We start from the raw sequence: 27115 nt of genomic DNA, 5'->3' as shown, positions 1-27115 counted from the left end.
AGTGAAAGCTAACAGCTCCACAATGGCAGCTAAGGACAGTTAGCTAACTAATGCTGCGGGAGCTACTTGCTCTAAATAATGGAGTAAAAGCAATGGGGTTACGTTCAACATCAAGTTCGCAGTCATTAGCGGTACTATGTAAGTAGATAAAGTGAGAACAATGACAAAATATCACGCATTTAAAGAACTTTCTGATAAAAATCATGCTCTTACCAGCCTTGTGACGACGTTCCTTGTGCTGCTCATGCCGCGATAAAATGCGTCGTGAACTCCAGGGACAGAGTTAAAACCAGATTCTGAACACCAGGGAATAAACTCCAAAATTCAACTCGGCCTGGGTGTACACCTTAACACACACTGTAGTCAGAGTTATACAATAAACTCCAGAAATGTAACTCTTTCACACTTTTTGCCTGACTCCAGATTTTAGTACTTTGTGAATTTGCTGTGTGTTAGTACATGTAGTTGTGTACAGTTCAGCTGCTGCTGTCCTTGGTGCTGAATTCACCAACCCAGCTGAATGGTCCTGAGTGCTTATTGTTGTAATTCATTTGGTATTTTTGAGAAGATTGAATATCATTACCATGGGTTATGTTTTGGTTAGTGTTAGGCTTTCAGTTATGATGGTTAAGGTTAGGTTAAGGGGCAAGGGAATGACTTATGGCAACACGTGTCCTCACAACTATATTAAGACGAGAATGTGTGTGTGTGTGTGTGTGTGTGTGTGAGAGAGAGAGAGAGAGTTTGTCCTTTGATGCCTTTGATGTATCAACATTCTACAGTCTGATGTCACAGGCTGCAGTAAGTGGACACACAGCCAGAGACAAGTTCAGAAGTCAAACAGGAGCAGAGACAGTTGGACTGGACAGGACTTGCTCATGATTTAGGAAGAAAGAAGCACTCAGATATTTCTGCACAGTTATTGACAAGGAAGGGAGGAGCTACTGCTGTTACAAGGACAAGAGGAAACTACAGGAAAGTCCAGATCAGCTCCAAGGTTTTCAGTAAGTCAGTACATGTTAGTAGTTCATGTCAGTGTCTAGTTCATTTTGTGGGATGTTTTGTTCAGATGATATGTTTGTTAACTTGATGTGATATTTAAGCACACAAGATCAAGATGTTCACACACACACACACACACACACACACACACACTAGTAGTTTTAAATATCTTCATCTTACCAGAAAAAATAAGATGAAACAGAAAGAGAAGTTGTTGGTAAACAAGAGAACATTTTTTTCTTTTTCTCCTCTGAATCTTCTAAAACACTGGAGTGAACATCTTATATCAGTTGTGTCAACAGAGGTTTTGGTTCTAGCTGAACTCAGGCACAGGGAAAGATCTCAGGAGAGCTCGTCAGACTGCACACTGCTGGCTCATAGTTAATTAATCACAATTAATCAACAACAATTAATCAGTTAATTCAATTTACAGGTTATTTCTCAAGAGAACATGTTTTCACAAAATACAAAAACATTTGCTGCTTCCAACTTGACATGAACTGCGTTGGATTGTCCAGGTGTACCTAATAAAGTGAGCACTGAGTGTAGTTCTCATGAATGTGCAGTGAAGTGTATGAAATCCACTGTTCCAGCAGTGAGCAGCAGCTGGCAGCTGTTTAGTATGAACAGGTCCAACGTAGGTCAAACGTGCTGAGTAAACCTGCGTCAGACATGTGTCTGATGTGTTTGAAGGAGTTTTTTGAGTCTCCACAGACAAGTGAAACACATTTCTGTGAAGACGTGTTAGTGTGCTACACCTTAATCTTTGTTTCCATGACAAAATCATCAACAACCAACTGAATCCAAAAACAACCATTCATAACAACACAAACCATAGAAAATGTTCCAGCTTCCTCACACATGTACAATGATGACCTTGATGAATACAATATTCAGCACTACAGTTTGTTATGAAGCTTGTTCCATTAGGTAGAATCGGGTTCAAACACTTCATGAACCTACAGATGACTCTGTTCCATCAGGAGTATGGGAGGTATTCACCCATCTGATCATATGATACTGGAGTGTGTCTGTGCTGGGACCTGCTGAAGATTCCTGTTCAGTGGTCTGACTTGCAGCCACCAGCAGCATTTTGGTGTTGGGACAGAACTCCTTGATCTGTCCTCTCCACTGGACAGTGGGGACAACGAGCATGAGATGATACATCATTTTACCAGTTAGCAGTAGTTACACAACCACCCTCTGACCCACAACGTACATGTCAGGGTCAGTGGATATAGTTAATCCACTATGAGCACAGCTGCACCCACACACACCTGAGGAACAATGAGCCACAGTGAGGACCAAAGGGAAGTGGCTGCCACATGTATTCACTGTATATGAGCAGGGGCTGATTCATAGCACTGTCTCCTCTTAGCTGCAGAAATCAGACTGGTCCTACATCCAGTCCTCCATGGAAAACCACCTCTCTCTGCTCCACAATGCTCACAGCATCTTTGTTACTCCAAAACATGGCTAGGATTACAGCAGTGTGTGTTCCAGCAGAGGATCCAAACACCACCAACCTTAGATCCCTTCATACAGTGTATTTGTAATTTAGTCAGTAAAATTATAGCATTAGAGTTACACTTAAATAATAGAAATAATAATAATAAAAATAAAAAAAACAGAGACAGGAAGAAAAAGTGACTTTATAACCTCTTCACTGAACAGGAGTCTTCTGCCCTCCAGTGGTCACTGTCAGTAACTACAACTCTGCACACACAGCACTGACAATGATACTGATGTTCACACTGACATTATTCCACATTTACTGACTTATTTTAGCTCTAATGTTCATCAGTCTGATAATGACTCTGTATGTGAACACACATATTATTACACTGCTATAAATACTGATGTCTGACTGATGGACAGATAATCAGAGAGTTTACTGCCCTCCAGTGGTCACACTGACAAGTGTCCAACAGGACTCACACTGATTATTAGGATCAATATGTACCAATAAGTATTGATGACATCAGCAGGAAGATGAGGACTGGTCATAGTTTGAATAATGTTCCATGTATTATTCCATCCATGTTTTCAGTACAAGCAGATACACTGTAAAAAATGTGACAACTAAAAGAATCACTGTAAAATGATAAATAGAAGATGCACTGTAAAAAATTCTAACATTGATTATCAGGAAATACGCTGTAAAAGAATTTAATGGAGGCTGTGCACTGTGTAAAATGGTAACAAAGGTGACACAGGATATATCCAATAAAAAATGATGGTCATAGATGAGCTCTGGACTAACTTACAACCAGGGGATGCACTGTAAAATATTACATCAATTCAATTCAATTTTATTCTAATAGCGCCTTCCACAATCAAAATTATCTCAAAGTTTACAGAGACCCAGAGCCTGACCCCAGATCAGCACTTAAGACAACAGTGGCAAGAAAAAACTTTTTTAACAGGAAGAAACCTTGAGCAGAACCTGGCTCAGATGGGGGACCGTCCTGCTGATGGCCGGGCTGGGTGAAAGGAGGAAAAGGAGGAGAGGGAGAGAAAGACATGCAGCATATGAAACATGATACAAACAGGGTTGGCAGTGAACAATGTTAGAGGGCCAGCATTCAGATTACAGAACAGTTAGTGGATACTGTGTGCTCAGCAGATTACAGTTATGATAGGAAACAGAGCACAGAAGCAAAAAGCTGTCATGACTGGTAATTATTTACATTACAGTCTGCATAGAATATTAATCCAACATGTATCTGTAGCAGAGTGGAACCATTGTCTTCATATTTACTGCTTGTTAATTGTTTAGTTTACTCAGCTGTTCATTTATTTATAACTAAGTAGTGTGGCCCAATATAAATAGTACAGGCATTGTAATGTTGTAGTTTCACCACAAGAGGGAGTTGGTGGTTTGCAGTCGCTCCTGGTCAGTGGACGTCGACACGTGATTGTGTTGCTCCAATGACGCATAGACAGGAGCGCATCATGACACAACGGTTACTGAAAGTTTGCTTTCACTTTCACCGAAGTTAGTGGCGCAGATGATTTTCTCTATCTGAAGGTAAATGTCAGCACTTTTAATGTTTCACTCGTCAACACTTCCTGTAGTTACCTGAATTATCTGATGTACGGATTTGGATGTTGTCGTGTTTTTATACTGTGTTGTGGTGTTTAGTTGTGTAGACTGAGTTGTCACTGTAAAGTCGGGATGAGGCAGGAGGAGGACCGTTATTTTCCGCCATGTTGTGTGGATATTTGCAGTAGAAGCGGTGGAGTCAGAGTAGAAGCAGACTGAGCTGATGGTCAGTAGCTGAACACGGAGCCTTTGTTAGTCTGTGGCTCCACTTACTGCTGACTGAAGGCAGCTTTTCCTGCCTGAATCAGCCTGTGGAGGAGGCGGACCTGAGCCGCTGCTCTCCCGCAGTCTGAGCCGCTAAATGCGGTCTGAGCTCGGCCGGACAGCGGCTGGAGAACAGCTCTGACTTTCTCTGTCATTAGATGAACTCTACGGGACTGAGCTCAGAGGGACTGACAGGGTTTTTCAGAGAGACAGTTAACACTCCATCCACAGAGTCAGAGACCTCCTGGTCCTATCAGGACAAACTCTACCTGATGATAGATGATAAAGACCCAAATCCATAAATACTCTCACAATAAAGCATCTCAGCGGCTCTGATAGGTGATTATATCTCTGTGGCTGGTCACAGTACAAACAGAAAAACTGTCTGTCAGGACATATTTGCTGTTTTTATTGATGTCTATCTGTGTCTCTGCTGTTTGGTTTGGTTTTGGTTTGTTGTTGCTGCTTCATATATTTCAGACTTTACTATTAGAAAAGGCAGGAAAGTGCCAGGAGCCCCAACTAAAAGGGCCCCTGGAATAATATTGAGGAGAAATGAACTGAGTCTCAGTTGTTTTGTGTGGAATAATCACCTGCAGCTTGTTTCATCAAGTCATTTTCTACAGAAACACTGCAGACAAACAGATTGTCAGATAAAATCAGTGGATCTCAGTCCATCTGTGTGTCAGTGAATGGAAATGGTCGTCTCTGAATCGTGTGTGAAAGATATGAAAGAGGAAAGAAGAGCCAATCAGTGGAGGAGCAGCTGATATTTCTACAGGACAAGTGATGGAGAAAAGATCAGGGACATAAAGGTCTGGACAGATGAGTCGATGCTCTGTCTCCAGGGATGTTTAACTGCACAGACTGGGATGTTTTCACACAGTCCTGTGGGGATGATTTGGACTCATTGGTGGACATAACATGCTCATACATGGTCTTTTGCAGGGACATGATCATTCCCTGTAAGTGTGTTAAAATATTTCCCAAGAGCGGAGGATGCTACAGTGACTCTGCTCAACATGCTTTTTAAACATCTGGATTTTAATGGGACACACACCAGGCTTTTATTTGTGGACTTCTCTTCTGCTTTTAATACAATCCAACCTCACATTTGAATTGAAAGGCTCATACAACAGTTTGATTTAAATAATAATCTGGTGGGTTGGATTCTGGATGTTTTAACCAACAGGACACAGAGAGTGAGGGTCAACAGTACATTGTCTGACCAAAGGTGTTCTTCCACTGTTTCTCCTCAAGGGTGTGTGTTGTCACCACTATTGTTGATTTTATACACAAACATGTGTCAGAGCAGACATCACAGCAGAAGCATCATAAAGTGCTGATGACTCAGTTATTGTTAGTCTTACAAATATCTTGGGACAACAAATTAACTTTTGAAGAAAATTGTGAAGTGGTTTGTAAAAAGGCTCAGAAACGTTTACACTGTTTAAGGAAACTTGCACATTTTCACATTGACTGAACCATAATGAGCATGTTCTCTCTCTTTTATAGAATCCATTTGATCATTTTCTTTAGTGTCATGGTTCAGTCAGACAACTTTAAAACAGAGGACGTCCTCAGACCAAATAGAAGTGGTCTAGTCGTCTGCTTGGTGAGTCCCAGCCAAGTCCAGCGTCCCTGTACAGCAGACAGGTACAGAGGACAGCTACCTCCATTTTAAATGATGACTCCACCCTTTGCACTGCCACTTTTAGCTTCTTCCCTCCGGGCGGAGGTTTATCGTCCCAAGATGTAAAACCCAGTGATATAAAAACAGCTTTGTTCCTGCTGCTGTCACAGAGTTGAACAAGCTGCAGTGATACTTACTTATGGATTTATCTCATATTTATTTATTATGTGGGTTTTTATTATTTTACATTGGACTGAACCACCAGGAAGTGGATGTACATCAGAGTTATTCTGTATTGACCCTTCTCTCTCTTTGATCCTGATTGGTGGAGCCTTGAGCACTTTTACTTTTATCATCATGTTTATAGTCAGCTGTGTTGGTTTTGTGTAACATTTTTTTGTGTTCTGTGTATATTTGTCAAAAGGGCGTCATCATCTGATCATCTGACTGCAAAACAAATCTACCTACAGGTACAAATAAAGTAACATGAACCTGAACCTGAGGATGATTTCAGTTGATGTGCAGATGAATGATTTGTGTTTTCTCTCCAGATGAAGGTAGAAAGTGTGTGTGAGCTGATGTGGATGTGAATTCAGCATCATGAATCAGTGTGAGGACAGAGAGGAGGGAGCCCCTCCCCCTAAAAAGGTCTGTGGGGGGACCATGAGATCCAGACCAAAAGCTCAGAGGTGAGATGAGGATCTCTAACTGTCCATGACTCTTCTCCATGTCAGAGCTCAGCACTCACATCACTGCACCATCATTATTCACACTCAAAGCTCTGTGTGTGTTGTGTTGAAGGCCAGAGCAGCAGCACACACCAGACTCTGCTGGACCTGGACCTGAACATGGACCTGAGCCCAGCTGTGTGTCCATGAAGAGTGACAGGTCAATGGGTCTCCCCATGAATTTCAAAGGACAGCCTCCCTCTGCTGCAAAGAAGTGAGCTGCAGCTGAGTTTAAAATGTATCAGGCAGCTGTCCTGTATAACTGGTCTTCTATGAAAGATGAAGTGATTGTGTTTTGTCTCCAGGCTTCATGAATGACACAGTATATGAACATGATCAGGCTGAAACACAGGCTTTAGTGGCAAAGTTGATGTTTCTCTTTTCAAGAAAATCACTTCTTATGTTCTTATATGTGTCATTCAGATCAGAACTAAAACTCCCTGTAACTCAGCACCTATCCAGTTCCAGTGTTTGTGTTAGTGTCCTGTAGCAGAGGTGAGACTCATCATTTAAAAGGTGGACTTGTTGTGATGACTCTAGGTCATGAGGTACAGAAGTGATTGCTTGTTTCCTCTCATTGAGAATGTCACAGCACAGTAGTGTTTGCTTTAATCAGGACAGTCACCACAGAACATAAAAGCAGCTGTTGTTTGTGTACAAAGCATAAAACGCTCATAGATGCTGCAAACATAATGTGAGCTAATTCTTCATGATTCCTCCACAGAGTGGACCAGGAGAGCTCAGAGGTTCCCAGTGCTCAGTCTGCCCAGCAGCATCAAACACACCTGGACTCCATATTTATGGTCTGTACATGGACAACAACTACTTTGACATCTGTTGTGTTGACAATAATCTCCATGCTGCACTTTTTAGAGCAGTGGATTGTCAGTGTGTCCAATATGGATCTGATGTTTGGCTCCATGGTTTTACTTTGATTGTGTCATTCATATAGTTTTCTGTTCCAGCTGCTGGAGGAGAACATTGTCACTTTTGTGAAGAAGGAGCTGAAGAAGATCCAGAAGGTTGTGAGTCCAGATTACCCAGAATGCTCAGAGAGTCAGAGGGAGGATGAGGAGGTGTTGGACGGTGAGGATGAAGAGCAGAGGAGGAGCAGCAGAGAGGCTTTTGTGAAGATCACAGTGAACTTCCTGAGGAGAATGAAGCAGGAGGAGCTGGCTGACTGTCTGCACAGCAGTAAGAGGATTTCTCTGAAGATTCAACATGATGGACAAATGGGACATTTACTAACGTCTCAAGACATGGAGGGAAATATGTTCATGTGTGTTCTTTAGGAGGATGAACATGTCATATTTTCTTTATGAATCGGTCATTGATGTTGTTTCTTGTTTGTTCATTCAGGACATGTTGCCGCAGTTTGTCAACGTAAACTTAAATCTGCTCTGAAGAAGAAGTTCCAGTGTGTGTTTGAGGGGATCTCTAAAGCAGGAAACACAACCCTTCTGAATCAGATCTACACAGAGCTCTACATCACAGAGGGAGGGACTGGAGAGGTCAATAATGAACATGAGGTCAGACAGATTGAAACAGCATCCAGGAAACCAGCCAGACCAGAAACAAGCATCAGACAAGAAGACATCTTTAAAGCCTCACCTGGAAGAGATGGACCAATCAGAACAGTGATGACAAAGGGAGTGGCTGGCATTGGGAAAACAGTCTTAACACAGAAGTTGACTCTGGACTGGGCTGAAGACAAAGCCAACCCTGACATACACTTCACATTTCCATTCACGTTCAGAGAGCTGAATGTGCTGAAAGAGAAAAAGTTCAGCTTGGTGGAACTTGTTCATCACTTCTTTACTGAAACCAAAGAAGCAGGACTCTGCAGGTTTGAAGAGCTCCAGGTTCTGTTCATCTTTGACGGTCTGGATGAGTGTCGACTTCCTCTGGACTTCCACAACACTGAGATCCTGACTGATGTTACAGAGTCCACCTCAGTGGATGTGCTGCTGACAAACCTCATCAGGGGGAAACTGCTTCCCTCTGCTCGCCTCTGGATAACCACACGACCTGCAGCAGCCAATCAGATCCCTCCTCAGTGTATTGACCTGGTGACAGAGGTCAGAGGGTTCACTGACCAGCAGAAAGAGGAGTACTTCAGGAAGAGGTTCAGAGAGGAGGAGCAGGCCAGAAGGATCATCTCCCACATCAAGACTTCACGAAGCCTCCACATCATGTGCCACATCCCGGTCTTCTGCTGGATCACTGCTACAGTTCTGGAGGATGTGTTAAAAACCAGAGAGGGAGGAGGGCTGCCCAAGACCCTGACTGAGATGTACATCCACTTCCTGGTGGTTCAGTCCAAACTGAAGAATGTTAAGTATGATGGAGGAGCTGAGACAGATCCACACTGGAGTCCAGAGACCAGGAAGATGATTGAGTCTCTGGGAAAACTGGCTTTTGAGCAGCTGCAGAAAGGAAATCTGATCTTCTATGAATCAGACCTGACAGAGTGTGGCATCGATATCAGAGCAGCCTCAGTGTACTCAGGAGTGTTCACACAGGTCTTTAAAGAGGAGAGAAGACTGTACCAGGACAAGGTGTTCTGCTTCGTCCATCTGAGTCTTCAGGAGTTTCTGGCTGCTCTTCATGTCCATCTGACCTTCATCAAGTCTGGAGTCAATCTGCTGTCAGAAGAACAATCAACCTCCAACTGGTCTAAACTGTCCAGAGACAAACCTGATCCAACACAGCTCTACCAGAGGGCTGTGGACAAGGCCTTACAGAGTCCAAATGGACACCTGGACTTGTTCCTCCGCTTCCTCCTGGGTCTTTCACTGCAGACCAATCAGACTCTCCTACGAGGTCTGCTGAGACCGACAGGAAGTGGTTCACAGACCAATCAGGAAACAGTCCAGTACATCAAGAAGAAGATTGAAGAGACTCCCTCTGCAGAGCAAAGCATCAACCTGTTCCACTGTCTGAATGAACTGAATGATCATTCTCTAGTGGAGCAGATCCAACAGTCCCTGAGTTCAGGACGTCTCTCCACAGATAAACTGTCTCCTGCTCAATGGTCAGCTCTGGTCTTCATCTTACTGTCATCAGAAAAAGATCTGGACGTGTTTGAGCTGAAGAAATACTCTGCTTCAGAGGAGGCTCTTCTGAAGCTGCTGCCAGTTGTCAAAGCCTCTAACAAAGCTCTGTAAGTGTATAGATAGTTGGATTTATTCATCATTATATAAAGACTCTGCTATTTTATTCAGCAGGAGGGAAAATAAATTCCTCTCTTCTTTAATTCCTTATCATCATCTCTGAGCTCTGAGCTTCAGCACATTGAATCTGAATTAAAATAATGGATCCTACATTAAAGAGCCAAGTCTCAGCTTTAATTTGAGCAGGTTGACATCAGTATAGAAAGAACTGTGTGGGAGATTCAGCCCATTTAGTGGTTCAGAAGTAACAGGACAAATACACATGAAGTGAAACAAACTCATCAGATTTAATATTTAGTGCAAAATCCTTTGCAGTCATTGACTGTAGTATCCATTATTATATTGTAAAGTCAATGTGCTGAGAGCCTGAAGAACAAAACATGTCTAACTGTCCAAATACTTACGGACTTGACTGTACATGTTGTTTATTACTGATTGTATCAAATTTAACTGTCATGTCTCCAACTTGTTGAGAATAAAACAGGAAGGATTTGAATCAGAGCCAGTGAAAGATGATCATCAATGTAGAAACTCCTCATTGGTTAGCAGGTGGATAAAGAGCTGATATTTCTGCTTCACTCAACAAATCTGTGTTTGATGTTTGGCCCAGTTTTCAAATGCAGGTCTGTTAGTTTGCTGTGAGCTGCAGAGCAAACTGAGAGTTTTGTTCCTTTGATTGTTCTTTCAACACAAATGTTATTTGACTTTTTCTTCATTGTTTCCTCTTCAGACTGAGGAGATGTAACCTCTCAGAGAGAAGCTGTGAAGCTCTGTCCTCAGTTCTCAGCTCCCAGTCCTCTAGACTGAGACACCTGGACCTGAGTAACAATGACCTGCGGGACTCAGGAGTGAAGCTGCTGTGTGGTTTTCTGGAGAGTCCACACTGTAGACTGGAGACTCTGAGGTCAGTTCACTGTCTGTTACTGTTGTAGATCTTAGATCTTTAATCCACAACTGAACCTGGTTTATCTTCATCCAGAACTTAAATCTATTCATCTTGAATAAATGAACGAATGAATGAATGAGATTGTATTGTATTGTAAAATGTCGCTGGGTGTTTGGAAAGACACCAGCAAATAAAATGTATTATTACTATTATCATTATTATTAGTTATTATTTATAGAAGTAGTATTACATTTACATGTGACTTGGCTGCTGAGCATTTTCCAAAGTTTTCCATTAAATCCATCTTTAATTTGGGATCAAATACTTGTTGTTCAGTTGAATATGTGTTTAGTTGTGGATTTCCTGAGCTGATCTGCAGGATAGAGACCAGGACCAAGCAAGACATTTTGATTAGGACATATCTGATTGGATTAGAAATGATTTTTATCCACATGATTTTTTCTTTATTCAGACTGAGTTTCTGCAGGTTGTCAAAGATCAGCTGTGCTTCTCTGGCCTCAGCTCTGAAGTCCAACCCCTCCCATTTGAGACACCTGGACCTGAGCTACAACAAGCTGCAGGATTCAGGAGTGAAGCTGCTGTGTGGTTTTCTGCAGAGTCCACACTGTAGACTGGAGACTCTGAGGTCAGTTCACTGTCTGTTACTGTTGTAGATCTTAGATCTTTAATCCACAACTGAACCTGGTTTATCTTCATCCAGAACTTGAATCCATTCATCTTGAATGAATGAATGAATGAGATTTGAAATAGTTGTTGTTCCATGTTGTGACTTTTTCTTATCTCAGACTAAGAATTATTCCTTCAGTTTCATTTCATTTCACTTTACTTTATGTGACCCAACTCTGTGTAGAGAGGTCTGAGGAGTTAAAATGATAAAGCTCAAAGTAATATAACTTACTGATACTGAGCGGTGACACAAATAACTAAAAAGTTCAAAAAGGAAGAGCAGTAGAAATTCATTCAAACAAATATTAACTTTATTTAAACCTAGATAATTAATACAGGAATTGTTGAAAACTAACAGGCCTGAAAGAACAAAAGCACTCAGGTAAGTACAAATGATAGCCTTTATTCTACAATACTGAAATAACCTAAATAGCACCAACTGAATACAACAATAAAAGTTTAAAGCAAGGGTAGAGTCCTCACTGTGGGGAGGTTCTATCACAACCTGCTTATACTCACACCATGTGCTCACCTGGTGCTGGTCCCACTAGAAGACACTTCAAACACAAGTCACAACAGCAAGTCTACAAACACTGCACTGCACATGAGAAAATTCAAGACACGACTATGTGGCCGCCACCATTTATATTACCATACAGCATGCAGAGTGTGTACCCTGCAAACTACTCCCCACAGGCTGGACCTCTACCTAAAAATAAAAACAATTACAATCAGTTGGTTCAGATAAAATGAACAAGAAAGGACATATATGGACAGATAATTAAAAACTCAATAATGAGTTCACAGGAACTTATGTCAGTGCAGCAGAATCATTACATCAGTCCCTGTAAAAAGAACATGTGAAGTAAATAAAGCCAATAAAAGAACCACTCAGGCAAAGCAGCAGCTGGATCTGGGCCTGAAAGAGGTGTCAACAACTATTAAAAATGTGTATTAGTACTTTAGGGGACATAGCCCCACTATACTGCCTTTAAATAGGTTTCATACTTAAGGACATGTGGGGGCTACTACAGAATCCCCTGGCTCTGTCTGGTTCAGTAGATAAGACTCAACAAGGTGCAACCCTCAGTCTTCCTGTCAGATGGAAACACACATTGCTATAGAACACAGGGAAAGAGCTGAGTTTAATTCAACCACAGCCGACCTCTTGAGCATGGCATCAACAGCTTACAGGCTCACAGGGCTGCACAGATCTGTGGAATCAGAAAATACCTCTATTAACAAAACAAATAACCTTTTCCCTTTTTCTCTCTCTCCAAATCCAACTTTCCCTCACCTGCACACACCAAAGCACTGCTCACAGGAGGCCTCAGACAAAGAGGAAGTGCTGCACCCTCACCTGGGCTTTTAAAGACAGGCATATCTATTCCTACCCATTAGTGGGTGGAGTTACAAACCTAAACCAGCCAGGCCTCTAAGCCTAACTCAACCCTCACATTTAATTACAAAAACCTATTCAGCTACAAAGTTCATAAAGCAGAAGGTCATGGAAAAACTTCAACAATGAAGAGGATTTTATTCGTTCTCATCTGAGTTGATATTTATCATCTAAGTACAGACTTTATTAAAATACTTTATCTTCACTTTAACATGGGTTTAGTTCTAGATTTCCTGAGCTGATCAGAGACCTGTAGGCTACTGTGAATCAGGATTTGGGATTAGCCCGGTAACTTCAGGTTTAACTCTGGGTTTTCAGAATTACCAAGGTGGTTCACTCTTGAACAGGTTATATCGCCATGGTAACTTATGCTGCACAGCTAACCTGCTCTGGAGCAGGTAAACTTCAGAGGATCAGATCAAAACCTGTCAACAGCCCAAATATTGACCAATCAGATCACTGGAAAAATGGAATCATCATTCCTACAGGATCCCAAATGGGACAAAAGTGTTTATAACAAAGTGGCAAAAAAATAAAGAGCAACAGATTTTTTTTTTTCTAGATGAGTTGAATCATTTTTCTGTTGGAGGTTTTCCATGTGTTCACTCTGGTTTTAAAACAAACAGAAGGAGAGTTTATCACTAAATAACAACATAATAAATATTCTAGTTTCATTTGAAGTGAACAAAGATTCTTTAATCTGACAGAATTCCTGACACTGTTGATGCTTTTACTCTTATTGCATCACTGCAGCTTAGAGTAACATGAGGAGACTTTGTGATGAGAATTGTTGATTAAAACTAAACCCTCTGATGTCTGTTAGAAAAACTGTCCACACACTTAAAGATTTCATATGATTATAAATGAACATCTCAGTCAGACTGAGCCTATAAGAAGTGAACTGCTTTTCTCCTTCCTGCTTTGGAAGCTGAAAGAGTTAATTCACTCTTACTTTTTTTTAACATGCATCACACTCTAATAATAATTTGTTGCTAATTAAGTAAGAAACTTAAAAATCATTATTGTACTTATCTACTTTATATCCCTGGTCTGACATTATCAATTGAAAATTATTTCTAGCTGTTCTTTTCTATTTGGGACATGTGATCACCAAGCAAGACATTTTTCCTGGATCAGGACTGAACATTTGAAGTTTGATCCATTTCAGTGGTGAATCAAAGTCAGTTTTTAGTCCAACATGTCTGATTTGATCTTTATCTTCTAATTCCAGACTTGACTGAGGTCAGCAGCATGTTATGAATCTGTGTTGACATGAATAGTTGTATGAATGTTGTGGTGACATTTGGATGATGTGTGTAGAAGGCTGACATTATGATGATTCACAATAAGAGAAGGACAAAGTCCCTCTACTCATGTTAGTGAAAGCTCATTGATTAGAACATATCTGATTGGATTAGAAATGATTTTTATCCACATGATTTATTCTTTATTCAGATTGAGTTCCTGCAGTTTGTCAGAGATCAGCTGTGCTTCTCTGGCCTCAGCTCTGAAGTCCAACCCCTCCCATCTGAGACACCTGGACCTGAGCTGCAACAACGAGCTGCAGGATTCAGGAGTGAAGCTGCTGTGTGGTTTTCTGGAGAGTCCACACTGTAGACTGGAGACTCTGAGGTCAGTTCACTGTCTGTTACTGTTGTAGATCTTATATCTTTAATCCACAACTGAACCTGGTTTATCTTCATCCAGAACATGAATCCATTCATCTTGAATGAATGAATGAATGAATGAGATTTGAAATAGTTGTTGTTCCATATTGTGACTTTTTCTTATCTCAGACTAAGAATTATTCCTTCAGTTTCACTTCATTTCAGTCAGTTCAATCAATCAGACGTTATTTTTATAGCACTTTCATACAAATACATTGTAGTAAAAGTGCTGTACACAGTATTAGTCCCTCCACTCCACACAGACACACACCCAAAATCCATCAGTAAGTAAAGGTTAAGTTAAGTTTCCAATAAAAACAGGAACTGAGGAAACACTATCATAAATCTCAAGGCTTTGCAATGAGAAAACACTGGAGGCAGGATAAATAATCTAAATAGCAAAATAATATAAAATAAATACATAAATAACATGAACAATCAAAATGATAATAGGATGAAGTGAATCATTTAAAAGAAATCAAACTGAAGTTTTGAAAAATGATCAGAAAAATGTTAACAGAGGAAATCTGAGTAAAACCAGAAATCCAGTAAAACAAACCAAAAAACAAACAATAAATTAATAAATAAATATAAAAAGAGTAATGAACCAGACTAAAATGTTTGGATAAACAGACAAAGAAATAAACATACACGTCTCAAGTTTGCTTCTAAAAGTATCAGAGTTCTCTGCTGCCCTCAGGTCTTCAGGGAGGCTGTTCCAGAGACTTGGTCCATAGTAATAAAAGGAAGCTTCTCCATAAGTTTTTGTTCTGACTTTAGGTTTAATTAAAAGGCCACTACCAGAAGACCAGAGGGTTCTAGAGGGCTCATAGGTTAAAAGCAAATCTGATAACTAGATTGGACCAAGACCATTAAGAGCTTTACAAACCAATAAAGGGATCCTAAAATCAGTTCTGAAGCAGACAGGAAGCCAGTGCAGAGACTTTAAAATCAGTGTAATGTGTGCTCTCTGTCTGGTCTTTGTCAGTACACGTGCTGCTGAATTTTGAAGCACCTGTAGCTGAGATATGTTCTTCTTAGGGAGACCAGAAAGCAGAGCGTTGCAGTAATCAGTTCTGCAGGTGATCAGAGCCTGTAGCAATGTCTCTGAATTGGCTTGAGAGAGAAATGGTTGCACTCTGGCAGTGTTCTTCAGATGATAAAAAGCAGTTTTAATTACATTTTTAATGTGAGACTCAAAACTAAGGTCTGAGTCAAAATGACTTCTTGGTTTTTCACTTGTTTACAGGCGTTTAGTGCCAGAGTTTGTCCTAATTGAGCTGTAGAAAATTTTCTGCCATCCATAACTTGATATCTAAAATACAGTTAAAAAGAGCCTGGATTGGCCCTGGGTCATCAGGAGACACAGCAATGTAAAGCTGTGTATCATCAGCATATCTGTGGAAGCTGATGCAGTGCCTCCTGATGACATTTCCAAGTGGCAGCATGTAAAGGTTAAAAAGTTTAGGACCTAAAATTGAACCTTGGGGAACACCTCAATTTAATTTATAGCTTTTAGAAGAACATTCACCCATGCTAACATAAAATTCTCTGTCAGTAAGATAAGACTTGTACCTAATAGTATCAGAGAGGCCAGTCAGGATGTGAAGTCTGTCTAAAAGAATGGTGTGACCTTTAGTCAAAAGCTGCATTTTAGTGAAGTGATACTAATACAGATGTTTGTTTGTTTTGTTTTGTTCTGTTCTGTTTTTTTTTTTTTTTCATATCCATATATCACAAGAGGTCATTTACAATCTTGACTAGTTCAGTCTCAGTACTATGACTGGTCCGAAAGACAAATTGGTATTTTTCAAAAATACTGTGAGAGTTTAAAAAAACCATTCAACTGATTAAAAACAAGCTTTTCTAAAATGTTACTTTAAAATGGTAGATTGGATTCTGGTCTGTGGTTTTTAAGTATGGAGGGATCTAAATTGTTTCTCTTCAGAAGGGATTTGACTCTTGCTGTCTTAAGAGCAGCAGGGAAGACAATGATCTGAAGAGAATCATTTGCTATGTTAAGTAAGTCTTCATTAAAAAGCTATAAAAGGTTGTAAAAAAGGATGTAGGTATGGGATCTAAGGGGCAGGTTGATGGTTTTAATTGAGAAATGACTTTACCGAGCATCTCAGCATCAACCAGGATGAATTTCTCCAGTGTTTCCTCATACAAAGGTTCTGTGGTGACTGAATTTGTCTGCTTACACTGAGATCATTTTCATCTGATAGAGTCTGTTTTATTTTTGAAGTGGACTCTAAAGTCTTCACATTTGAAGCTGTTAGACAGACTGCCAGTCTTCATAAAGACAGGATTAATTAGATGATCCATGGTTGAGAAGAAGATTTTGGGGTTGTATCGGTTTTCAGTTATCAATTAGGAACAGTAAAAAAGACACAGAAGTGATCAGATAAGCCTGAATCCACAACTGAAGAAATATTAGCAGACAGGCCGTGGGTAATACATAGATCTAAAATGTGGCCTTTGTTATGGGCAGGCTGTGTAACATGTTGAATAAAATTCATACAGCAAAGCAAGTTTGAAAATGAAAAAGCAGCTGACCTTTTTACCTAATTTAAACAGATTTGTAAAACAACCAGAGTCTAAAACCTGTTGACCTGTTGTCTGTTGACTTCAATGAAACCTTCAGAACTCACACACTTGTATTTGTCACAGTCAGCAGACTAATGTTTTCTAAATGAAGTGTAGAAAATGTCCAGTGTGAGTTGTTCAAAGTCCATTTTTATCACAACAATATACAGAAGATCCTCAGAACTAATATTTGTACAAATCAATTGAAAAACATGTATTATTATTATTGTTGACATGAATAGTTGTATGAATGTTGTGGTGACATTTGGATGATGTGTGTAGAAGGCTGACATTATGATGATCCACAATAAGAGAAGGACAAAGTCCCTCTACTCATGTTAGTGAAAGCTCATTGATTAGAACATATCTGATTGGATTAGAAATGATTTTTATCCACATGATTTATTCTTTATTCAGATTGACGTCCTGCAGTTTGTCAGAGATCAGCTGTGCTTCTCTGGCCTCAGCTCTGAAGTCCAACCCCTCCCATCTGAGATACCTGGAGCTGAACTACAACAACAAGCTGCAGGATTCAGGAGTGAAGCTGCTGTGTGGTTTTCTGGAGAGTCCACACTGTAGACTGGAGACTCTGAGGTCAGTTCACTGTCTGTTACTGTTGTAGATCTTATATCTTTAATCCACAACTGAACCTGGTTTGTCTTCATCCAGAACTTGAATCCATTTATCTTGAATGAATGAATGAATGAATGAGATTTGAAATAGTTGTTGTTCCATATTGTGACTTTTTCTTCTCTCAGACTAAGAATTATTCCTTCAGTTTCACTTCATTTCAGTCAGTTGTCATGAATAATGTCTGTTGACTTCAATGAAACCTTCAGAACTCACACACTCGTATTTGTCGCTGTTGTATGAATGTTGTGGTGACATTTGGATGATGTGTGTAGAAGGCTGACATTATGATGATCCACAATAAGAGAAGGACAAAGTCCCTCTACTCATGTTAGTGAAAGCTCATTGATTAGGACATATCTGATTGGATTAGAAATGATTTTTATCCACGTGATTTATTCTTTATTCAGGTTGGAGGGCTGCAGTTTGTCAGAGATCAGCTGTGCTTCTCTGGCCTCAGCTCTGAAGTCCAACCCCTCCCATCTGAGACACCTGGACCTGTGGGGAAACAATCTGCAGGATTCAGGAGTGAAGGATCTGTCTGATCTTGTGAAGAGTCCAGACTGTAGACTGCAGACTCTGAGGTCAGTAGAGGGTTGGAGTCAGTCCATGCTGCTTTCATCAGTATTGTCCTAAACACAGTTCGTATCAAAGCAAAGATCCAGTGTCTCCTGTAAACCTCCAACCTTCTCAGTGGCTGCTTTCCTCATTGAAGCTGTGAGAGGAGAACGGGGACAGGCCTCAGGATGGGACAGAAAGACAGAGACGCAGAGGACAGTCAGCCAATCATAGCAGCCACAAGCTCATTGTGATCTGTTGTTGTTGTTGTGTTCATGTCAACAGGAAATAAAGCTGGATCACAGCTGACAGTCTCACAGGATGTGTAGAGACAGTTGTCCTCATTGGTCCAACTGTCCTTCCATCACATCTAATCTGAGACTGTTTGTTGTCTCATTTCAACAGTAAAGAATTGATGAGTTTGATCTTTGTCACAGCTCTGAGATCAGTCTGACTGCAGCCTGCAAATCACTGGCTCTGATTTCAGAGAAGCATCATGACATTTTGTCAGCATGTGGTCTGATACAGAGCAGAACCTCTGCTGAAGTCCAGTGATCACATCTGTATATGTGTCCATCTGTCAGATACTTTCAGTGACAGCCTCCATGTTTATTTGTCAGCTGATATTTCAGAAGCAGATCAGATGTTCATCAACACACAGAGACTCTTTCTTTAAATGGAACATGAGTTGACATGTAACAGCAGTGAATCCATCACTAAACTGTTTGTGCAGTAATGAAGCTTCATGACTCAGCAGTTTATTTCCACTGTGGACTTGAGTGAAATGTTCAGAGTAAACAGACTTGATGCTAAAAGTCTCTGCAGGTGTGTGAGCTTCCAGCTCAGTGTCTTCACTCCAATACGTTAACATGAGAGCTGAGAGGAAGCTGCTACACTACACAGCTGCTCCACTTCTGCTCTGAACAGGACTGAAGTCCCTGCTGCTCTTTATACTGGATGTGCTGCATCAGTGACTGACAGCTGATGAAGTGAGTCTCTGTAAACACTGATTTATCACCTCTGTTGTCTGTCTTCTTCTCCCAATAGATGGAGGCCGTGATCTTTCTAAAGGAGAGAGTGAAGAGGACAGTGTGTGTGTTGAGAGAGGACGAGCTGTGTCCTGATGATCCAGAGAGGTTGAAGCAGCAGCAGCTTGTGTGTAGAGAGGCTCTGATTGGTCCATGTTACTGGGAGGTAGAGTGGAGAGGAGAGCTTCATCCAGCAGTGACTGACAGAGGAACCAGAAGAAGTGGAGAAGACTCTCAGTGCTGCAGTCTGAACTGCTCTGAGAACAGCTCCACTGTCAAGTCCACCATCATCCCTGTGTGTTCCTCTGGATCTGAAAGAGAATCATCAGTGTATCTGGACTGCTCTGCTGCTGCTCTGTCCTTCTACACAGTCTCTGCAGACACACTGAGACTCCTCCACCTCCTCCACCCTCCACCTGGACTCTGTCTTTTTTTATTCATTCACAGATGCTGAACCCAAAGTGATAAATCAGATTAATCAGCTCCATCATGTGGTGTGATGGAGAATTGCAGCTAATTTCCACATTATTTTTTTCTGTCTTGCAGATCTTGGAGGTTCATAGTTATGCAGTAAGTTGAGGCATCATTATGTGTCTGCTGTACAAAGTACACAAGACATATATTATTATTCACCATACTTCTTATTCTTTAGTCCTGATGAACGTTCTAATTAAATATGTTTCAGTCTCTTTACCTTGCTCTGACTGACAGGCATCATGTTGGACCTGTGTCACCTGTGTGATGAACAAATGTCATGTAAACTGTCTTTTACATTACTGTTAGCAGCTGATGTTACTTAAGTGAATGTCTGTAGCATTGTCAGCAAAATGTTCTTTAATTATCAAAGTAAAAGTAGGTAATGTGAAGGCAGCATTTAAATATTTTATTCAGCTGCATAGAACTATTTTTACTTATTTTATAAACTGCAAGGTGTTTTGTATAAATGTTAATACTTTGTTTGTATATATCTTAATTTACTTGTAAAATACATATCAAAAGTCCTTGCGACTCAAATGTCTTCACAACAACAGTTAGCTATTGAAAATATCTTCATTTATTTATGGATTTTATTCTGAATACTGGGACACTATGTTGTTGAAACTAACAGAGAGAAGTCACATCCGTCCCAGAATGATTTTAGATCTCAGTGCTTCCACTTTGACTTCCTGGTATCATGTTGTTGAACGCGACAGACATCACTCACCTGTACTGATATGATATGATATGATATGATATGATATATGATATATGATATGCATCAGTGTAGGAAAGAAAGAGCTACAGGTTAATGTGATAGAAACATGTTTTTCTGTATGGTCCAGTCATTATTTGCATCTGTCACTGTAGCTTTTTTAGACCCATGGTGATAACTGACTTTTGTATGAATAAATCTGAAATAATGAGCTTACAGTGGGTATGGAAAGTATTCAGACCCCCTTAGATTTTTCACTCTTTGTTGCCATTAGCTCAAAAGCGTGCTTCTGCTAAATACTGAGCAAAGGGTCTGAATACTTATGGTCGTGTGATATTTCAGTTTTTCTTTTTTAATATATATCTGCAAAAATTTCCACAATTTTGTGTTTCTCTGTCAATATGGGGGCCTGTGTGTACATTAATGAGGGGAAAAAAAATGAACTTTGATGACCATGCTAATGATTTTAGCAAATGGGAACACTTTCCGTACCCACTATATGTTTTTATTGTCCTTGTTTCAGATCAGTGAGGCACTAAAGAGTGACTTCCAGGTGTTGGCTTTTAACTCTGAGGATGCAAAAATGAAGGTTTACAAGAAAAGATGAGAAAGAACGACTGAAACAGGAAAACAGAGTGGGTATTAACTGCAAGTCTGTGAAACTAATAGAACTATTTTCAATCATTTGAACCCACTGAGATTTAAAATCCCTTCTTTTTTTTCTTTTTTTTTTAGCAAGCAGAGCAATAAAGTGAACAATACAGGAAGTTACAGATGGACTGGTTGTTTATAACAAAAACAAACATACAATGTATATATGGGATATTGAATAGATTTAGGAGATCAGCTTGTGTAAAAAAAATAAAAATAAAAAAGTGAAATGTTGACTACACTTGATCAAACTATTGTATAAACTATTAGTAAACAAGTCAAATGAGAGACAGCAACAACAGGAAAAATACACATACAGGTAGACACCTGTGCAACAGCTTCAAAAATGATGGTACTCATTCACATTTAATGGGATGAAAGTGTTGTGGCGAAGTGGGAAGCAACTGTGTTAACCAGGAAGGACCCAAATGCAGGACTCTGAGACAATGAAGTGCAGAGTTCACTTTTATTGAGAAAATGGCGTGGTGGGGAAGTGAGGCTGCTCTCGGCTGAGGCAAGGCAAAGTCCTTTGCAGGTAGAAGGTAATGGGTGGAATGGTTGATGGAGCGGGGGGAGCAGGTGTCCGGGAATGATTATCCTGGCAGTGGAGAATGGACAGGTGATACTACAAGAACAGAGGGAGGACAAGATGAGTACAAGAATTACAACGGGAATCCAAAACACAGGTAAGTAACTTAGTAAGTGTTTCAGAGCCAACGTGTCTACCGTAGACGTGGTCAGACGAACTGGCGACGACAGGACTGAGGAGCCAGCTTAAATCATGAGTGGAAGATAGAAGGCTGATGACGGACTCAGAACAGCTGTGTCAGTTACTGGTTGAGAACGTGACGTCCCCACGCTCAATCCTGGCAAGAGAGCCACACACACACACACACCACCACCACCGACCAAACAGACAAACGAGGACAAACAATACACACAAGGCAGGGGACATACAGGATACAAAAGGAAGGAGGAGGGAAACCTGAACTAGCCCTTAACAGAAAGGTGACAAATAAAAAATTCGGACTATGCTGTGTTAGAAAATGAGCCTTGTGTCCATATAGTACAAGAAAAAGAGACAAACTGGAAATGTTCAGGGCTGAACTGCCAACCAGGCCAAGCAGGCTGCCCTATAGGTCCTCAGACCCTGAAACCCCCTTGTGTCTCAGTTTTATAAATATCAAATGAAATGAGAGAGAGCCTCTCTATCATCTCTCTCTTTTTTGTAATGATCTTAAACTAACACACATCAAACCTGGGGCTTTGTAGTTTTCCATCATAAGATCACTAGTTGGTGTAGGACATATAGAGTGAGGTAAAGAGGACTCAGGTGGGGCCACACATCATTTTTGCCCCCACTGCCCAGAGTGACTTTATCCAGCCATGATCTCCCTTGATCTTCTTTGCAGGATAAACGTACCAGGAACGTCACAGCCTCAGGTATTTAGTTTTTTAGTCAGGGTTACTGTGGTCACTGTGCACGGTAAAGCCTTTAATGTGCCTCTGCATGAGCTGCTATGGTTGCTGTAAATTCACACAGAGTAATGGAACAAAAGTATCCTCCACAATCTGTTGTGTTACAGAAGCTCAGCATCATTTTATTGAACAAAGTCAAATCCATAGTTTTCTTTATACAAAGTTCCACACCACTTTTTTCTTTCCTTCATGTTTTAGAGCAAATCAATAGCGTTTGTTCCACAATGAGATTAAATGCAAAGGATAAAATCATTCAACCCAATCAAAGCATAATATTCATTTATTTTATTGATTAAATGTAACTTTCAGACAGAAGTAACCCTGCCCAGCTGTCAACCTGCTTTTAAAGCAAACACATTCAGTGTTAGCTGGTTTAAGCTTCTTAGGGAAAATTAAATCATGCATATTACACAGGTTTGCATTCATCCTCCACCTTCAGTAAAATGCTGCTTTTAAAGATACAGTAGTTTCCACTTTGAGCCGGACATTTTTCTGTAGATGAAGCCACATTCATTATTTTATTGGCCAGTGTATAAGTGATGACTTTTTATGTTGGTGTTGTTTCTGTACTGTCAGTTTTAATGTGATATTACAGAAATGAATAAAGAAATAAGCAGATAAATTAGGAAAGGAAAGAGAAAAAAAAGGGACATTTCCACACAGAGTAGAAAAATGTTTTTCTAATGAAGGGAAACATCAGTGAGCTCAGCAGGTTGAAGGGAGTAACACATTTATTGAGTGTTGAGTCAAATATAGTTGTGTTGAGTTGAGTTGAGTTGAGTTAAGCAGAGCTCCATCCTAAACTCTGTGTTAATGATTCCAGTGTGTGATCTGCCTTCTCACCTCTGTGACCACAGCTACTGGAGGAGAGAGTCCACCAGGAGCCAGATGAGCACCGGCACCAACAGGGTGAGACTCCTTTCTTTTACTGTCTGGGCAAAAATGTGGATCCTGTTAGATTTGTTATGAGCTTGTGCTGATTTGAAATAATCAGATTTTGAAGATTATCTTTAGTTTGATTTAGTGCTTTAATACCTAATGTTTTTAAATGAGTGTAATTGTCATTAACCTCAGTGATTCCACTGGTTACATTTTATAAAATGTTCATGTAAGATTGAAGGGAAACCAACACTCACGAGCACATGTGGCATAAAACTGTAAATAGTTTTATGATTAGTTGAAAAATACAAAATAATTATTAATCATCAACCCATCAAATTCTACACTGATACAATCACACAGTTATGACCCTCAAGAAAAGACAAAGATGTTGTGTAGACAATGGACTTGTTTTGCTGCTGTATGCAGGAGGAGACCGAGGGAGCAGGAGACCAGCTCCAGAGCCCTAGGCGAGAAGACACTGTGAGACTCCTGCTGTCCTGTTGGACCAGAGCCCCAGCACCCAGCCTTCCACCTCTGCTCCACAGGCCATACCGGACAGTGTCCAGCAGGAGGTCAGTGCTCTAAATGTATAGACAAGTGTTGGTTTTCATCTGCCTCCTGTCTTTGTGTTGGTCAGAAGCATTTTATCCTGGCTCAGTGGTCACCACACACATTTGTCCCACTCTACTGCAGCAGTCTAAAGGGTGTAGCTGATCCAGTCTGACCTTCCTTCTCCTCCACTCTCTGTCTCTGTAAAATGATCCAGCCCAGAGTCCTCCCACAGCCTGTGGCTGATGTTTAGCAGGATGACGTCATGCACTTGTCCCTCTGGCCCGTCCCCCAGCCTGGTGCTCACCGTCCCTCTGCCACACACACACACACACACACACACACACAGATAAGTTTCAACTCTTTTTCGTATATAGATAAGTTTCTGCTCTCTTTAGTGTGTAAGATAAATGTAACTGTTTGTAGTATTTAGATAAGTTTAATTTAATAGCACTTTCTTTAAAAACTTTTAAAAGTGAAAAAAGTATTGGTAAGTCTTTTTTCCAACTCCTTCCTTCAAACTTTCATTTTCTTCTACAATCAAAAAAAAAACGAAAAATGAATTAGTCTTCCTATGTATATAAGTTTAGTGCATCTTAGTACATAAGTCCCAAAGTATTTAGCTCAGTATTTCAACCATTTAAAACATTTCTAAATGTAATAATTCTGTCGATTGAGACCAAATTAGCATAACTTCCATGACAGAGGTAAAAGGCTTTAGGAGGGTCTACAGACAATATTCCATCCCAACATGTTCTTCCCACAGTTCATATGTCACTATAATGACAGAAAATACCAATCAAAAGTACGTTTTTCTGGGTTTTTTTTTTTTTTTTTTGATGATTTTTTTGTTTTTTGTGACCTAATTTTTAGTTTATCTAAAGAAATTTTTTTGTTTGATAAATTTCCCATTTTCCTTTAAATTAATGTTTAAATTTATAACATACATTTATTAACTGATGAATAAGTTCAAACGTGCATTAGAAGGTGTATGTGAGAGCATGTCATACTGACTCCAGCCACTAGAGGTCAGGAGTGCACAGTTTTAAAGTGCTCTGATATAATGTGAGTGATTTACAACCCAAACTTTCACATCTCCTGAGCTCTGGAGCCTGAAACCAGTGGAACACACATTCATTTAGCTGTCAGATGAATAAACAATGCAACATGTATGAATATTACAATGAACATTTCAATATGAAGAGTAGGAAGAAGAAGTTTGGATGGAACATTGTCAGAGGGTTTGGGTTAGGGTGGGGTAGACCCTCCTAAAGACCTGTTATATTATAAAGTGTTCAGCAGAGGTGAACATGTTACAGTACAACTCAATTCATTCATTCATCAGTAGGAGTAGTTGTAGCTTTATTTGTAGCAGCTTTAATAATACTTTGGTAGTTGTGTCAGAAACAGCAGTGCTAAATATTAAACAGGATCTACAAAACATATTAATAATCTGAATAAATAATCTATTAAATACCTTAAAACCTGCAACAGTTATAAAGAGTTTGGAGTTTTAACAGTAGCAGCTGCTGTGTCAGATGTGATCCAATTATTAACACCTCATAGATGGAGAAGTAGTTGTACTTTGTGTTTTTTTAAGGTAATTTCATTTGTCTAGATCCTTTTATCAGACAAAATAATGACGTTTTTTTTTTCTAAAATGTGAAATGTAAAACAGTCTTACAGAGATTTTCTGGCTTCTTTTTCTACATCAAGTCCATATTTTTATCTCTCTCTGTGGTGAACTCGTCATAATGACTGTGTAGAAGAAGCAAAGAGCTGTAAGAGGCTCTGTAGACATTGTTCCATTGAAATCCTTTTTTTGCTGTAGTGAACACATCACTGACTTCAGAAGATGTGAAAAGTATTGTCTAAATATACAGTCTCATAATGTTTGTAAGTAATATCAGAATGATTTGGTTCTGTCTGAATATATTGAATTATAAAGAGTTGGATAGAAACACTGCAGAATGAACAATAGGAACACTGTCACAGGGTTAGGGAGGGCCAGGGCCTGAGGAAGCACTCACTCAGCTCCAACACTGCTTCTCACAGACAGAGTGGGAGCTCTTCAAACACGAGGACCTGGCTGAACACACAGAAGCTGTACTGAACTACATCAGGTTCTGTGTGGAAAAGGTAACAACAAAAAGACTCATCCGGGACTTCTCCAATCAGAAAGCCTGGATGAACAGCCACGTCCGGTCACTCCTTAAAGTCCACAACTCCTCCTTCAGGTCAGGTGATAGGGCATGGTACAGAGCTGCTAGAACTGACCTGAAGAGGGGGATCAAAGAAGGAAAGGTGGACTACAAGAGGAAAATAGAGGACCACCTCTCTGCAAATAACCCACGGCAGGTGTGGCAGGGCATACAGAACCTGATGAACTACAGGGGGTGTGGGGTGACCACTGCAGAAACAAGTGTCTCACTAGCAGAACAACTTAACAGCTTTTTTGCTCCCTTTGAGACGACTGCAGGGACCACAGCTCCATCATCTCACCCCCCACCACCCCCCCACAGTGATCCACTGACTGTACAGGAATATGAGGTGAGACAGGTGCTCATGACCCTGAATCCCAACAAGGCTGCAGGTCCAGATAAAGTAGCTGGGAAGGTGCTCTATAGGTCTCAGCTGGCACCGGTCTTCACCACCATTTTCAACCTGTCCCTGTCACAGAGCAGCATCCCTGCCTGCCTAAAGTCAGCCACCATCATCCCTGTCCCCAAGAAATCAGCCCTAGACAGCCTCAGTGACTACCACCCGGTGGCACTCAATCCCATCATCATGAAGTGCAAGACACTGAGCAAAGCTTTATAAAGTGTTTGAGTGAAATGAAGTCACAGAGGTTTGGTGGTTTCATGGTCCACTGGGCCATGTCGTCCTTTTTCTCCAGAATATGGAAGGATCACTGCTTTGTATTAAAGAAGTGATCTGATGATGAAGATTAAAACAAATATCAAACTGTTCTCAAGCCTCAGACTTTATAACTGAAGATGAATCATGTCTGATATTTTCACATTATATACACAAGCAAAGTCCTTCATCTCTATCATGTTTGACCAACAGCAC

The 27115-nt window shown here is 40.4% G+C and overlaps 1 protein-coding gene across 1 annotated transcript in view; it reads left to right on the top strand.

The window, feature by feature from the left end:
* The window catches only part of LOC121188902 (NACHT, LRR and PYD domains-containing protein 12-like), a gene marked incomplete at its 5' end in the record, with an annotated part of 61602 nt that extends 34739 nt beyond the window's left edge, over positions 1 to 26863 (top strand). Inside the window, one exon of the mRNA XM_041048850.1 lies at positions 26262 to 26863. Coding sequence (XP_040904784.1) covers positions 26262 to 26863 — 602 coding nt within the window. The remainder of the gene's footprint in view (positions 1 to 26261) is intronic.
* Positions 26864 to 27115: the final 252 nt, after the last annotated feature.

Source organism: Toxotes jaculatrix, chromosome 10 (genome assembly GCF_017976425.1).
Source record: "Toxotes jaculatrix isolate fToxJac2 chromosome 10, fToxJac2.pri, whole genome shotgun sequence".
Classification (NCBI taxonomy): Eukaryota; Metazoa; Chordata; class Actinopteri; family Toxotidae; genus Toxotes; species Toxotes jaculatrix.
The sequence above is the reverse complement of the archived record's forward strand: the minus strand, read 5'-3'. Positions and strand labels throughout refer to the sequence as shown.